The sequence below is a fragment of the Heliangelus exortis genome, chromosome Z, assembly GCF_036169615.1.
Source record: "Heliangelus exortis chromosome Z, bHelExo1.hap1, whole genome shotgun sequence".
Classification (NCBI taxonomy): Eukaryota; Metazoa; Chordata; class Aves; order Apodiformes; family Trochilidae; genus Heliangelus; species Heliangelus exortis.
Genome location: NC_092454.1, coordinates 48,862,890 through 48,876,396, shown reverse-complemented (window position 1 = coordinate 48,876,396; position 13,507 = coordinate 48,862,890). Strand labels below are relative to the sequence as shown.

The 13,507-nt window shown below is 36.9% G+C and overlaps 1 protein-coding gene and 1 long non-coding RNA gene across 2 annotated transcripts in view; one reads left to right on the top strand and one right to left on the bottom strand.

The window, feature by feature from the left end:
• GLIS3 (GLIS family zinc finger 3) overlaps window positions 1–6,663 on the top strand; it is a 138,348-nt gene extending 131,685 nt beyond the window's left edge. The window contains 2 exon segments of the mRNA XM_071731370.1: window positions 4,226–4,408; window positions 5,621–6,663. Of these exon segments, the coding sequence (XP_071587471.1) occupies window positions 4,226–4,408; window positions 5,621–5,757 (320 nt within the window). The 3' untranslated portion in view covers window positions 5,758–6,663.
• LOC139790087 (uncharacterized) overlaps window positions 1–13,507 on the bottom strand; it is a 226,186-nt gene that overhangs the window by 126,769 nt on the left and 85,910 nt on the right. The window lies entirely within an intron of this gene.

Below are 13,507 nucleotides of genomic sequence, written 5' to 3'. Positions count from 1 at the left end.
CAAGGAATAATGGGTATAAGCTAGAACATACAAAGTTCCACTTTAACATGAGGAGTTTCATTGCCCAAAAGTTCTAAATAGACTCCCGTACTGGAAGCTTGAGCATCTTGAAACCTCTCGGAGATTTCAGAGTACAATCTTCTAGAAATAAAGTATGTAGGAGATCCAAGACTGGCAACCATCATATCTGATAGATACTTCTGTTGCAAAATACTTTTAAAAAAATATATTGTCTACAGTTTAGATTTTATTATTTGTTCAGAGTAATTTTGAGTATCAGACACAAAGTAATTTCAGGGAGGGTTTTTTATTACTTTGGATAATTTTATATAATAGACTAAATATCCCTCTCCTTCCTCTTGTGAAACTCACAATTTCTTTTGCTGCATGAGATGCTTGGAAGTGATGATGTTAGGCGATTCACTGAGATGCAGAAATGAAGCTCTTCTTATCCTTTCATTAAATCGTAGCGTCTTTTATTGCAGGAAGTGACTTCCCAACTTAACATCATTTTTTTGTATGCCACTGCACCATTATATGTTTTTAGGCAGAATAGAAGACAGTATATGAATCCTTAAATCTGTAACAATTGCCCCAGGACATGTATTTTATTGGTGAGTCTTTTCAGCCAAGAGCATGTACCAGTATCTCAGCAGGTACCTGAAGACACAAGCATCTACAGCTGCAAAAATAAGTTATAGGTTGAGACAAATCAGAAGAGATGCATGAGGTAGGAAAGAAAACAACAGGAACAGAATATCCTCCTCCACAGTAAGCAAGCTTCTTGTGCTTCTAATAAAGAGTCAATGCCACAGTTTAACATTTGGCCAGCAATTTACTGAATGTGATGCTCTCTATTAATCTCCTTTCCTGATAAAAAAGGAGAATAAGGAAGAGAGACTTATGGGTTGGAAACTAAACTACACAGCTTTAGTGAAACAGTAATGATAAAAAAGGAAAAATAATTAAATATGTACAAATATACAGCAAACCTATAGCTATACCACTGCATCTGTACAAGCAGCTCTACTGCTAACAGTTGTCTTTTAATCACAAATAAGATTTAAAAACATTTCACTTTCCTGAGGAAAAAAAAAAATAAACAACTGCAAATCAGTATCATGCCAGAAAAATACCTGTTTATTCTGCATCTTGACATCATAAATCTTGGCTATAGTGTACTGACTCAAAGAAACAGAACTGTTATGACCTTGTGCATGTTTTACTTAGTTCAATGAAAGAGCAAATCATGAAATCCCGAGTTGAAGTCCTGAGAAAAAATACTCCATTTCTGGAACTTTGTTAGCTAGCCTGTTTGCCTTTTTTATTTTTCCAGTGCTGCGTGAAAACACAGAAAACTGGTGATACAGGTAGTTCTCTTAACACTGAGTCTTGAATGAGGGGCAAGCTATGGTCAAGGTGTAGGCCCTGAACGGCATATGGTTTAATGTTATCCTACATGCAGTGGCAGTGTAATTATCTCGGGCATGGTATCGTGTGAATAAAGATCCTGATGCCAAGTTAGGAGATTTTGCTGTATTTTGGGCCTCACTTCAAAGACTTTTACACTATGCAGGCATAGACAAAGACATTAGAATACTGCTAAATAACTGAGAGGAAGAGTGATGTAGACTGTTCTGCTCTTTCTTGTTTATGGATCTCCATTTCATAAGATGGATATTTATGACACTGAATCATGAGAAGGATGCGTATCTAGGAAAGATATATATTGCATAATATATAATATATTATAACATGTATAATGCATTATATGTTATAATGTTTTATATATTATATAATATACAATTTTAATTTTAAAAATCCTTTTGATTCATGAGTCAAAACTAAATGCCCCATGCAAGGCATTTCATATCACAAGTAATGAGCAATTAGGCCAACTGTACATGTTCATGTATCACATAATACCCGAGATATTTAGATATGTCCCTTCTGAATAGCGATAGGTTGTGACTTTATGTTACGTGCTCCCCATTAAATGATAGTCTCCTTACAGTATTCTGTCCTCTATCTCCTTAGTCCTTTCTGAACTGTTAAATGGTATCCAAAATCCTTTTGACATATACTACTCACCTAAACATCCCATTACTTCGAGGGGGGGAGATCAGATTTTAATACTGTCAACTAATTTGCTTACTTCTCATGGTTTGTTAATACTCAGGGGCATCAGTGGATCCCAGGCATGAAAGCTGAATGTCTAGAATAAATACACTGTCATAACTACATATTATGGGTGTACTGAGGTTAACTGTTGAACATGTGGAAGGATGAGCTGGCTGTCTCTGCAGCTATCCAGATTAGGATTCCTTATTCCATCCTAGTACTAACTGCTCTCTAAGTCAAAGTTGTGAACATCACTTAAAGTAAAAAGGTTTTCCTTTTTTTATAGAAGGGAGTAAACAAATGCTTAAGCAAAGGGGAGTCATTCAAGTAAACATACTGACTTGTAAGCCAGTATCTGCAGTAAAAAGGTTTAATGCAGTTAAAAGTTTTTAAACATTAAAAGATGTTTTTCAATCCCTCATCCCCCATTTTTTCCCTGGTGTTGCTGTTACAGGGTTTCTGGAAGGTTTTCTTATTGTTTTGTTATGTTGTTTTGTATTTTTTTATTGATCTATCTGTGCTAAAAGAAAATACAGCTGGAAGGACACTGCCATATAGATGTTGTTTAACTAGACTGGTTAGAGGAGAGAAGCCCTGCAAGTCAGCTTTTTCTATTGACAGCAGTGTCTCTAAAATAAACTTGAGACACTGGAAACACTTCAAACAATTTCCCCATAGGGAAATCCTATGGGACAGGGTACTAGAAGATGAAGGAGCTAACATTCAAGGATCACTTCTGAGCTCAAGACTGGTGCATCCCAATGGGAAGGAAATCAAGAAAGGGAACTAGGAGACCAGTGTGGTTCAACAGGGAACTGCTAGGTAAACTTAAATGGAAGAAGAGAACCTATAGATTGTGGAAAGAAGGGATGGCCACTTGGGAGGAATATGAGACTGTTGTCCGAGAATGCATAAAAGCAGCTAGGAAAGCTAAAGCCTCCTTGGAATTAAACCTTATGAGAGAGGTTAAGGACAACAGGAAGGGCTTCTTCAAATACATAGCAGATAAAACTCACACTGGAAGCAATGTAGCCCAGTGCTGAATGAGGTGGGTGCCCTGGTGATAGAGGATACAAAGGAGGCAGAACTGCTGAGCACCTTCTTTGCCTCTGTGTATACAGCTGGAGGATCCTCAGGAGCCCCAGGCCCCTAAGGCTGCTGAGGAAGTCAGGGTAAAGGGTGAGTTTGCCTTGGTTGATGAGGGCTGGGTTAAGGATCACTTAATGAGCCTGGACATCCATAAATCCACGGTCCTGATGGGATGCACCCAGGGGTGCTGAGGAAAGTGGTGGATGTCATTGCTGTGCTGATCTCCATCATCTTTGGTAAGTCACTGGGAACAGGAGAGGTGCCTGAGGACTGGAGGAAAGCAAACATCACTCCAGTCTGCAAGAAAGGCAAGAAAGAGGATCCAGGTGTCTACAAACTAGTTGCCCTGGTTGGAGCAACTCATTCTTGGTGCTGTCTCCAAGCACATTAAGGACAAGAACCTTGTCAGGAGCAGTCAACATGGCTTCACTAAGGGGAAGTCATGTCTGACCAACCCGATTGCCTTCTATGAGGATGTAACCAGGTGGATGGATGATGGCAGAGCAGTAGACATAGTTTACCTGGATTTCAGTAAGGCATTTGACACTGTCTCTCATTTGACTCAGCCCTTATATGCATGTCCCCACTATTAGCCAGCTGTCTTGCCATCAGTAACAGATCCTCAGATTTTATTCAGACCTTACTTGGGTAATCTTCCTTTACTTTGAATTAGCCAATTTCTTAGATTTTTCAGGCACTGGTTCAGTGTGAAATCTAGAGAGTATCAGTTGAGACGCAAGGGAGAAATTTCCTGAAAAATATCAGCTTCCAGCCAGTCAGTGCCTGGAATGCTGCAGTCAGGGTGTCCATAAAACAGATTGTGCTTGGAATTAGTATCAGCTGAAGGAAGTATTAGTGAGCTTCATATCAAATCTGCTTTATTGATGAAAAATAATTGATGTCCTGGTGCTCCTGCAATTGAGCTTTTTATCATTCTCACAGCCACATGCTATCTATCCCTTTTATCTTCATCCAGGTGACCACTTTACTGACCACTTTCTTCTCCTTGTTACAGATTTTTATGGACAGCTTCAGACTTCCTACCCTCCGCATTATGCTGACACTCAGAAGAATGTACCACATGATGTTTCTTGCAATATGGTTCCTCCTTTTGAAGACTGCTTAGTTCCCACATCAGTGGGCCAGGCAGGACTTGGCATTTTCCATCGAACTTTTTCAGCTCATTCTGGTATTACAGGTAAATGACAGCTGGGGAATCTGTGGGTGGTTGTGTACAGTTACTGAACTATGAGAGATCTATCTGAGCTGTGTATGTATCTGTGACTTGCTGCTAGAGACTTGACTCTTCATAAAGAGGATATATGGTTTTCAGACCATGGAGGTTTTTCAGGATTTTCCAGGAGGTTTTCAGACCAGGTGGAGTGGTTGGCCCTGGGACTTGGGCACCATAGATGACAGTAACATCATCGGTCCTCTTGAGGATGGCAGATGGCACTGTTGAGGGCTTCTCAAAGTTATAACCTCTGGGGTCAGACAGTAACTAGCTGATCTGTTTGCTTTGAAATACTGTCCACTGAGCCCTGTGTGATACTTTTGCAGCCACTCCACTCTGCTGTAAGTATTGTAGCAGGGACGTGAGATGATTCAAACCTTTGATTTTACTTTCTGCAATTTTGCGTTTCCTCAGTCTTGAATTTCATTAATTCACTCTAACATGACAATTGGTGCACAATTTTCTCTATGCAGTTGACTTAATGAGAAGTTTACAAGGGGCTCGCCTGCTGATCTGGAAGCTACCTCTCTGCAGAGGATAAGCACAGGAGAGCAGACCTAATCTTATGGTCTTGGCACAATTGGTGTCTGAGTCTTTTACTGTCCTTCCATACAGCATGAATTCATTTAACACCTATTGAATTATCTTTCACATTTTGATCCTTCAGTAGTTCATTAAAAATCTAAAGCACCTGTGAGGCATCTCACAGTATATAAAGATGTAGTCCAAAAAACCAAAGTTTTTCTGCAAACAGTTGTTCTTGTGTTTACTACTGTGACTTGTAGAAATTAGTTATTTGAGTTCCAGAGTATGCTTTACACCAAATGTGTGCTATGGTATTTTACTATCATGTATTGGGTATGATAAAATTTGATAAGGAAGCATGAAATCTATTTTTTAATTTATCAAAATTTTAGCACCCATTAAATGGGCAAGTGTTAGCTGTGATGAAATCTGCTTCACTAGACTTGATTCTGACAGAGCTGACATTCCCCCTGTTAAAAGCAGTAGGTAACTTAGTTATTACTAATTTCATACATATCTTGGCTTGTTTCTTTAATTTGTTTATTTGGTTTAAAGACATTTCCACGTCTCTGCATTAGTATTAGGACATCCTCAGTGACACAGTTATTCTAGTTAATTAATCCTAGTTAATTATTTTAATATTTTTTCCAGTTTATGACTTTCCAGCAGGGTCCACAGGTATCTTTGGTGACTCAGCTCTCAGCATGCAGGAGGACTGCAGTTTCCTACAAGTGAATGCAGTGGATTGTTGTTCTGGCCAGCTTTCTTCTGTCTACACTGAAGGCTAAAGTACTTTAAGTCTATTTACAAGAACTTGAAGCCATTTCATCATGCCCTTCTGACATTTCTCTACAAAATTTTTCTCTCCATGAAACTGCTTTGTATGTATGGGGATATAGGTTGATATACATGCATAATGGAGAGGTAAAAAAGCGATCAGGAAGCATTCATCAAGCCGTCAGCTGAGAAGAATGTTTGGAGAAAGCAAGCTTTGCCAAAGCCTTAATGGTTGTTTCTTTTTATCTGTGGCACAGCAACTCCACTTTTTTTTTTTTTTTTTTTTTTTTTAAATTTTCTTTTTTCTTTCTATTTTCTCAAAGGGAATACACAGACTGAATGACAAAACTACTTGGTGACTGTAATCCTTTTGAGCTGAATGAGTGGACTTATTGAAGAACACAGCTTCAGAAAGAAAAAAAAAAAAACAGAAAAAAAAAGAAAAGAAAAGAAAAGATGAAAACCAGAGCATACTACAAACATTTCAAAGGCACACATCTTTTTGCACAATCTGTTTGCATGTGATGCTTCCAAAGTTAAACACAAATCAAAAAGGGAGAAAAATTAGACATATATCCTGCCACTACTCATTGGAGGCATTGGCGTGGCTTCATTTTGGAGCCAAAGATCTTTGGTACTGGATGTCTTAGAGGCCTTGGTTTAGGTTAAGACATGCAATATGGCCATTGCTATTTTTCAATAATCCTTCTGAACCAGTGCCTTACGCAATGAATGAGGAGGGTTAAATGCACTGCATGAGAAAGTACATCAAATTTGTATTTAGCACACCTGCTAGATAAAAATAAGTATGTTTTAACTTTCTGTTGATTTTTCATTATATTGTAGAACTTCATGGTTGTATGTGCTGTAGTACTCTCTATGAAGGCTTAACATACCCTGTAGAAAAAATGTTCTTCCTTAAAAAACCATCTATACTGATTGAATTAATTTTTCATTGCCCTAATATTTTTAAATTCTATAATATATTTTCAGGAAGAAGAGCAACTCAGAGCTGTAAAACTTAACTGGCTTCGTGGTTTTGATTTTTCTAGGCAGTGTCAATGCCTCTAGACTTCAAATTTAGTCCAGGATGAAAGCAGATGAGATTGCCATTTATGAAAGCTACAAGGGTATGAGTTAAAAACTGTTTTTCAGTGGAGATAGAAGTGTTATTGCTCTGATCCGGTTTATCTTGGGAGCAACTCATATTATGTAAGACCAAGTTTTTAGGTTTTTAATCTCTTTTCATCCATGTCGTGGACATCTCAATGTGTAGTGTGCATCTTAATAGTCTCATGACCTGATTTATAAGGAGGATAAAAATCCAAAGTTCATTCTTGCAGACTGGACCACAGCTATGCCTCTGAAATCACTCATCTAGCTAGAAAGATTAATTTTAAAATGTTCATACAAGCATTTTTGTAATCTAAGAAGCTTTTGAGAGTTGTCAAGTACAGTTTGGGTCAAAATCATTATTTAATTTGCCATTATGTTGCGCAGATGAATTCATGCCTGTCTGTTAATTAACACTGACAAATTTTGAGGCTTAAAGTGATGAAGTATGTTATTATATACAGGCATAGGTCTCTATATTTAATGGAGATATTTTCATCCAGTAAATGCAAAGTATGGATAAACCATGCACCTGAATGGTGTACAGTATGAAGTAATAGGGCCTGAATACAGATAGTACTGTGCTAAATTTTTTTCCTCTTTTATTCTGCTTTTCACATCACAAGTGAATGTGTAGTTCTGCTTCAGGTTGCAATAGCAGGTATAGTTCTTATTCTTTGAGGTTTGCATTGGGTTAAATGACATCAGGCTTCCCTACACAGCTATACTACACAGGCAAACAACACAGAAAGTCCTTTCCTATTAATGTATCATCTGGTCCAGTGCATTAACAAGTTTTGCTGTTTAATAGAGCTTTTATTATGTATTTACATCCCCTTCTGTGCTTGCTGAACATGAAGGTCATTGAGCAGGAGTAATTAGACATACTGAATACTTTGGTTTCAAATGTGTAGGACTATGTTTTGTTTACTGGAGTCAGTAAGGTGGGTACATGCACATACGTATGTACATACCTTTGTACATTCTTCGAGGTTCTTTTAAGCACATGGTTGTCTAGAATTTGTCAACTGAAATATTGATGCTGACTTCAGATTTGTATCACCTGGATTTCTAAGTCTTCTGAAATATTTCCAGTATCTGAATGTACAAGATGTTCGTTAGAGAGGCTTGTCTATCATGAAAGATCCTGACCAAAGGGAAAGTGGGAGAATTCAAGAAGTATTCATAATTTGGGGATTTATCAGTTATATTCTAAAAAGGAAACTGATGCAAATCATTCATTCTTTCATAAATATAGGTGTATATATATTTACAGCTTTCTATGAGCCTTAATCTTAGAAAGAAGGAGCTAGTGTTGAGTCAAATTAAGCACATGAGTTTGGGCTACCAATCTGTAAAAAGGTACGCCTGTGTTTACTTCTGTATCAAAGACAAAGAGGATTATTTCATGATTATTCTCTTTGGATTCAGACTGACTTTGGGGGGATCAACTTATATCACTGAGGGCAATTATATTAAAAAGAACCATTTCATCTCATGTATTTTTGATATTTAAATAGGGAAATGTGCTTGTCACATGTTACAGTGAAAAACGGTGCTTGTGAAAATACGTAATGTCAGTTACTGGCCTATATGCAAATACTTGTGCCTTGGTGATCCTTGTGTTGTTGTTCTGCTTGCTGGATTGTTACCTTTCTAAAGGGACTTGTATCCAAGAGATGAGGTTATTTTAGGCTATGGTTATTAAATGATATTCTAGTGAAATTTTTTATAACCATTCTTTTATACAATTCTCTTGTTTTCAGACTCACACGGTCTATTTATATCTGCATTAGAAATGGGTCTACACTGGAGTTTAAAATAGTTTCAAAACTCATGTTCATGTGTGAGTGTATGTGAGTGCATGTCTGTAATTGGATCTCCTTTTCTATGTATATATATTTACATGTATATAAACACATACATATAGGCACTATGGTTTACTAATACAGGATGCTGACGTATTGCAGTGCTAAGGCCATCTGTCACGCTATATTTTGTTTCTAGCTTTCTTTGGAGAGGTGTGAATGAGTATAAAAATTACATTTTAACTGTATATTTGCTGTGTTCCCTGTGAAATTTTATAGAGTAAGTTTTTTAAGCAGCACTTTTTTGTTGTTTGGCTGAAATTTTTTTGTCTCACTTTATTTTTTTATTCTTTCCTACGAACAGATAAAAGTGGAAAAAAAAAAGACACAATTTAAAATTAGCTGCATGGGGTTCTATTTAAGAAAAAAACAATCCCTTTATTATGTACGGAAAGCATCATTTTGTGTATTTTTTACACAAAGCACTTTGATGAGGAAAGAAAGCGGGAATATGTTATTCCTTGACCTTAAGAGTATTCTGCTTATTTATACATGCTTGCATCTACAGATATGAACTCCATTTGCCATACTGTGTGTCTGTGTGATACTTGCTTTAAAGACTTACATGTTGCATACCATGAAAAATAAATTTACAAAAGATGTAGTTACACTTTTCTCTATACTACTATGTATGATTTAGTGATTTGTTACAGTTGCCTTTAATATAATCACATTATTTTTATCATGTTTCTCAGAATTCTTTATCTAGAAAGGTAAAAATGAAAGGTGTATGGTAAAAAATGAAACTGGAAAATTGTAACTCAGTGACATGACCTTGAACATATTATTGTAAGATGCCTTTAAAGAGATGTTCCAGCCATTGTCCTTCACCATGGAACTACTGGTATTTCTATGGGCTAGTATAATTAGGAGCAGGAATAGAAAAAAAAAAATCTGAGATTTCGTCTAAAAAACACTTGAGTCAGAGTTTTAAGTCTGGGTTTAATTATTGTTTTAGTGAATCTACAGATTTGTAGAGATAAAATAATGCCTTGCTGTGTGTTTACACCCTGGGGGGAGACAAATAAAAGAACATTTAATTAGATTCTTGTGCTGTGTTTATTTCTATTGGTTTCTTTGTTCATGTGGCTCTACAATACAACGTGTAAAGAGACTTTGCTTTTCTGACCATTTATTTTTGTTTGCAGCACACTCAGGCAATTAAACCATTACTTAATCTAAGGAAAAGGACATCTGTGAATTAGGAAAAATGCTAACAAAAGATAAAGATAAAAGTTGATGCATGGTAATGTCCATATTGTCTAAAACATATTCTAAGAATAATAAGTGTTTAGGCAATGAGAGGTTTTTACCTATAAATTAGATCAGAAATATCAAAATACAAACAAAATAAGTGAAAAAAAAAAAAATCCTGTTCTCTATTTGCAAGAGACTTTTGAAAATAATGGCCAAAGCTGATTTTACTATGCAATTATTTGCAAGGTTGCCTCTGAGTCAACCATGAGCAGAACAAAAACTAGTAAACCCAAATTCACTAAATGGTATGCATGTGAGCTTAGTAGGGCTTTAGTAAAAGTGAACTTTGCCCAGTGCGTGTTTATTTACACTTCATCTTAATTTAGTGTCAGAAATTTGTCTGATGTCTCAGCAGATACTGTTTGAACCAGGAGAATCCTGAAAACCACCATAAAGAACTGAGAGTTGCTCAATTCAAGTGTTTCAGAAATCAAATTTTCCTTCTTTGATGGAGAGGGAGGTATAACAATGAGAACTATATAAATTCTCTATGCAATGGGGAGTAACATGGTTTGAAGTACCTCAAAGCCATGTGCTTTTCTCTGGGTGCCTGAGCTAGATCAGTTTTTCATTGTGTCCTGCATACCCTCCTATAGCAAAATAGTGATGTGTAGTAAAGGAGTTATGTGACAGTTGTATTGCTCTGTAGTATGTGATTCCTGAATGAAAGTTGCTTGAACCTTTTATTCTGTAAAGTCTTCAGAGGTTTTTGTTTGTTTTTGTTGGTTTTGTGTTGGTTTTTTTGTCCTATTTCAGGACAAAACTCTATTTTGAAACATCAGAATTTCTCTTGAGGTGGAAATTCAGGGTCAAGGAGGTGATGTTCATTAATTTGCTGCTTGCATTATTGTAGAATTTCTTCCATGCACCTGTGCCAAAGCCACAGTGTGTTCCTGAATTTTATGTCGGCTCTGCCCTAATGGAAAAAGTTCAGTAACCATTTCCTATACAGTTACCTCTGTTAATAAGAGTGGGAAAAAACAGACAGCATTCTTCCATCCTGAATGTGAAACTATTGCTGTTTACTGCACTTAATTGCAAAATACTGGAGAGAAGAGTGAGAGGAGACCCTGATAAATTACCCTTCTGTAAATATCAAAAGGGTGGGTGTACAGAGGATGGAGCCAGGCTCTTTTCAATTATGCCAAATGACAAGACAAGGGGCAGTGGGCATAAACTGGGACACAGGAAGTTCCATCTGAACATGAGGGAAAACTTCATTACTGCGAGGGTGACAAGGCACTGGCACAGGCTGCCCGGAGAGGTTGTGGAGTCTCCTTCTCTAGGGGCATTCAAAACCCACCTGGATGCAGTCCTATGTAATGTCCTCTAGGCAATCCTGCTTTAGCCAGGAGGGTCAGATTAGGTGATCTCTAGAGGTCCCTTCCAACTCTGTGATTCTGTAATTTTGCCTTACTTTGTAATAGAGTGACTCCATGTGTGTTTATGGAAACAGGGCTGTCCATTTTCTTAGGCCCTGTTCCTTAGGAAAATGCTTCCTCACTTTCAGACTTGCTGCTTCCTACCTTGGATCATCTTATCATACCTAGTAACATTAAATGCATTTTGAATTACCTGATTTTTAATCTCTATTTCTAAACTACTGTAAGTAAGCCGCCTTAAAAAGCAGCTTCAGAAAGCTTCTCCCATAATGGGAAGAGTAAAGCAGATAGAATCTGTGTGACTGCATATACTCATTCACTGCAGTATGTATAACTATAGGAAACAAAATAGCAAAATTAAGAACGTAAAATGTTATCTCTTTAAATTTGTGTCTCTTTCTGAAAAGTTATTTTATGGTTTCCCTCCACCTTCCCCGAAACTATATAATATATGTTCTCATTTAAAAGCTAAGTATGAAAAATCATTCTACCACATCTTCCCATGCCATTTATAGATTTACAACCAAAGTAAATTTACCCAGCATTAATGATTCACAGATGAGATGGGCTAGTTCAGTGAACTGTAACAAAGAATGCCTTTCTATGTGTTTAGTTAAAACTTCCAACATACCTGTGTTACAATTTGAAAGTGCAAACCTCATGCATGGTTGCAGCTAGGTACACAGGATAGAGCACTACTAGTACATCTAGGTAGACAGAAGAAAATATAACTTATTTCCTCGTTATCACACATTTTTCTATTGTGACCAAAAATGTAATGGAACCTGCCAGTCAGTGTGCACAGTGCAGGGTTGGCTACACATGCAAATCACCAGATTTCAGCTATTCCAGGAATAGACAGTGAGGTTGATTTATGTTCATGGAAAAAAACAGGATGTCCTGGCCTCTTCATTCCCTGAATATTTTCTGGTAATTCCCTGAAAATTCCAGCATAAATCTGTTGTAAAAGCACAAAATGAAGTTGCTGCTAGAACTGTGGCTGATGTATTTAAAAATCACAATAAAAAGATTGGAATAATTGTTTGTTAATCCACACAGCTTTGCATAGCATAGTCATAATTATGATCTGTCTCTCTTTGGTTAGAGAAAGAAGAGGGATACTTTGCTTTAATAGAAGTTAAATTTGTAATACCTCAGTGACAGTCTTAGGCAAAAGTCAGATCAAAAATTTCAGACCAGTTTATTTATCAGGAAAGTGGGAATAGTGTTAGATTACAACATTATTGCATTAAACCTTTATTCATACTCAATTTGACTTTTAACCAGTGAGAAGTCAAAGCATTTGTGCAACATGAAGATTTTTACTGGGGAAGGTTAAAATCCGTGGAAGCTGCATTCTATCATACATATTTCTTTTCAATCTTTCCTTAGAAACCAAAGATACAACAATACAAGCTGGGTAAAAGTTTGTTTCAGTGCCAATTTTCTCTTTTGTGACTTTGCTACACAGTCCACAGAAGCATTAAATATAATAGCAGTATTGTGATCTAAACATGTGTTGAATACAAATTGTCTTAAAATAATAAAACTAATTGTAGGGAACCTGTTGAAATAGAATCCGCATGATACCAGTAATTTCTATTGTAATTACTCGAAACAAAGCTGAACCAATATTTACACTAGGGTGAGGTTACCTAACTAATGTAAATGCTGCTCAAAGGTTGAACCAGAAAGAACAGAGAGGCACTCAAATCCACTTTGTAATATTTAAGGTCCTTTCCAGGCCTAACAGTTCTATAATTCTACTTGTCACTACAGTTCTGTAACTACTTGAAGTTCAGTGCCTCAATTACTCAGGAGACCTCTTCCACTGTAGAGTGGTAGGTGCAGAATTTGTGCTGGCAGTTGGGGTTTTCTGCTTACTGGGCCTTCTTCATGGAAACCACATGCTATAGACACTGTTGAGCAAACCTACTTTGAATAAAGGTGGGGGTGGTTGTTTGCTTTTAGTTAAAAGGAATTTATGTAATAGTGGCTTCATTGCATTCACTTTATGCTTTCTTCTTTGATCCCCAACCCCAACATGACAGTCAGTGAGACATTGCTTAATGGCTCACAGGACAAGAAGAATTGAGCTTGCCAATCCCTTTGCTCCTCATTTTACTTTCACATCACTCTGT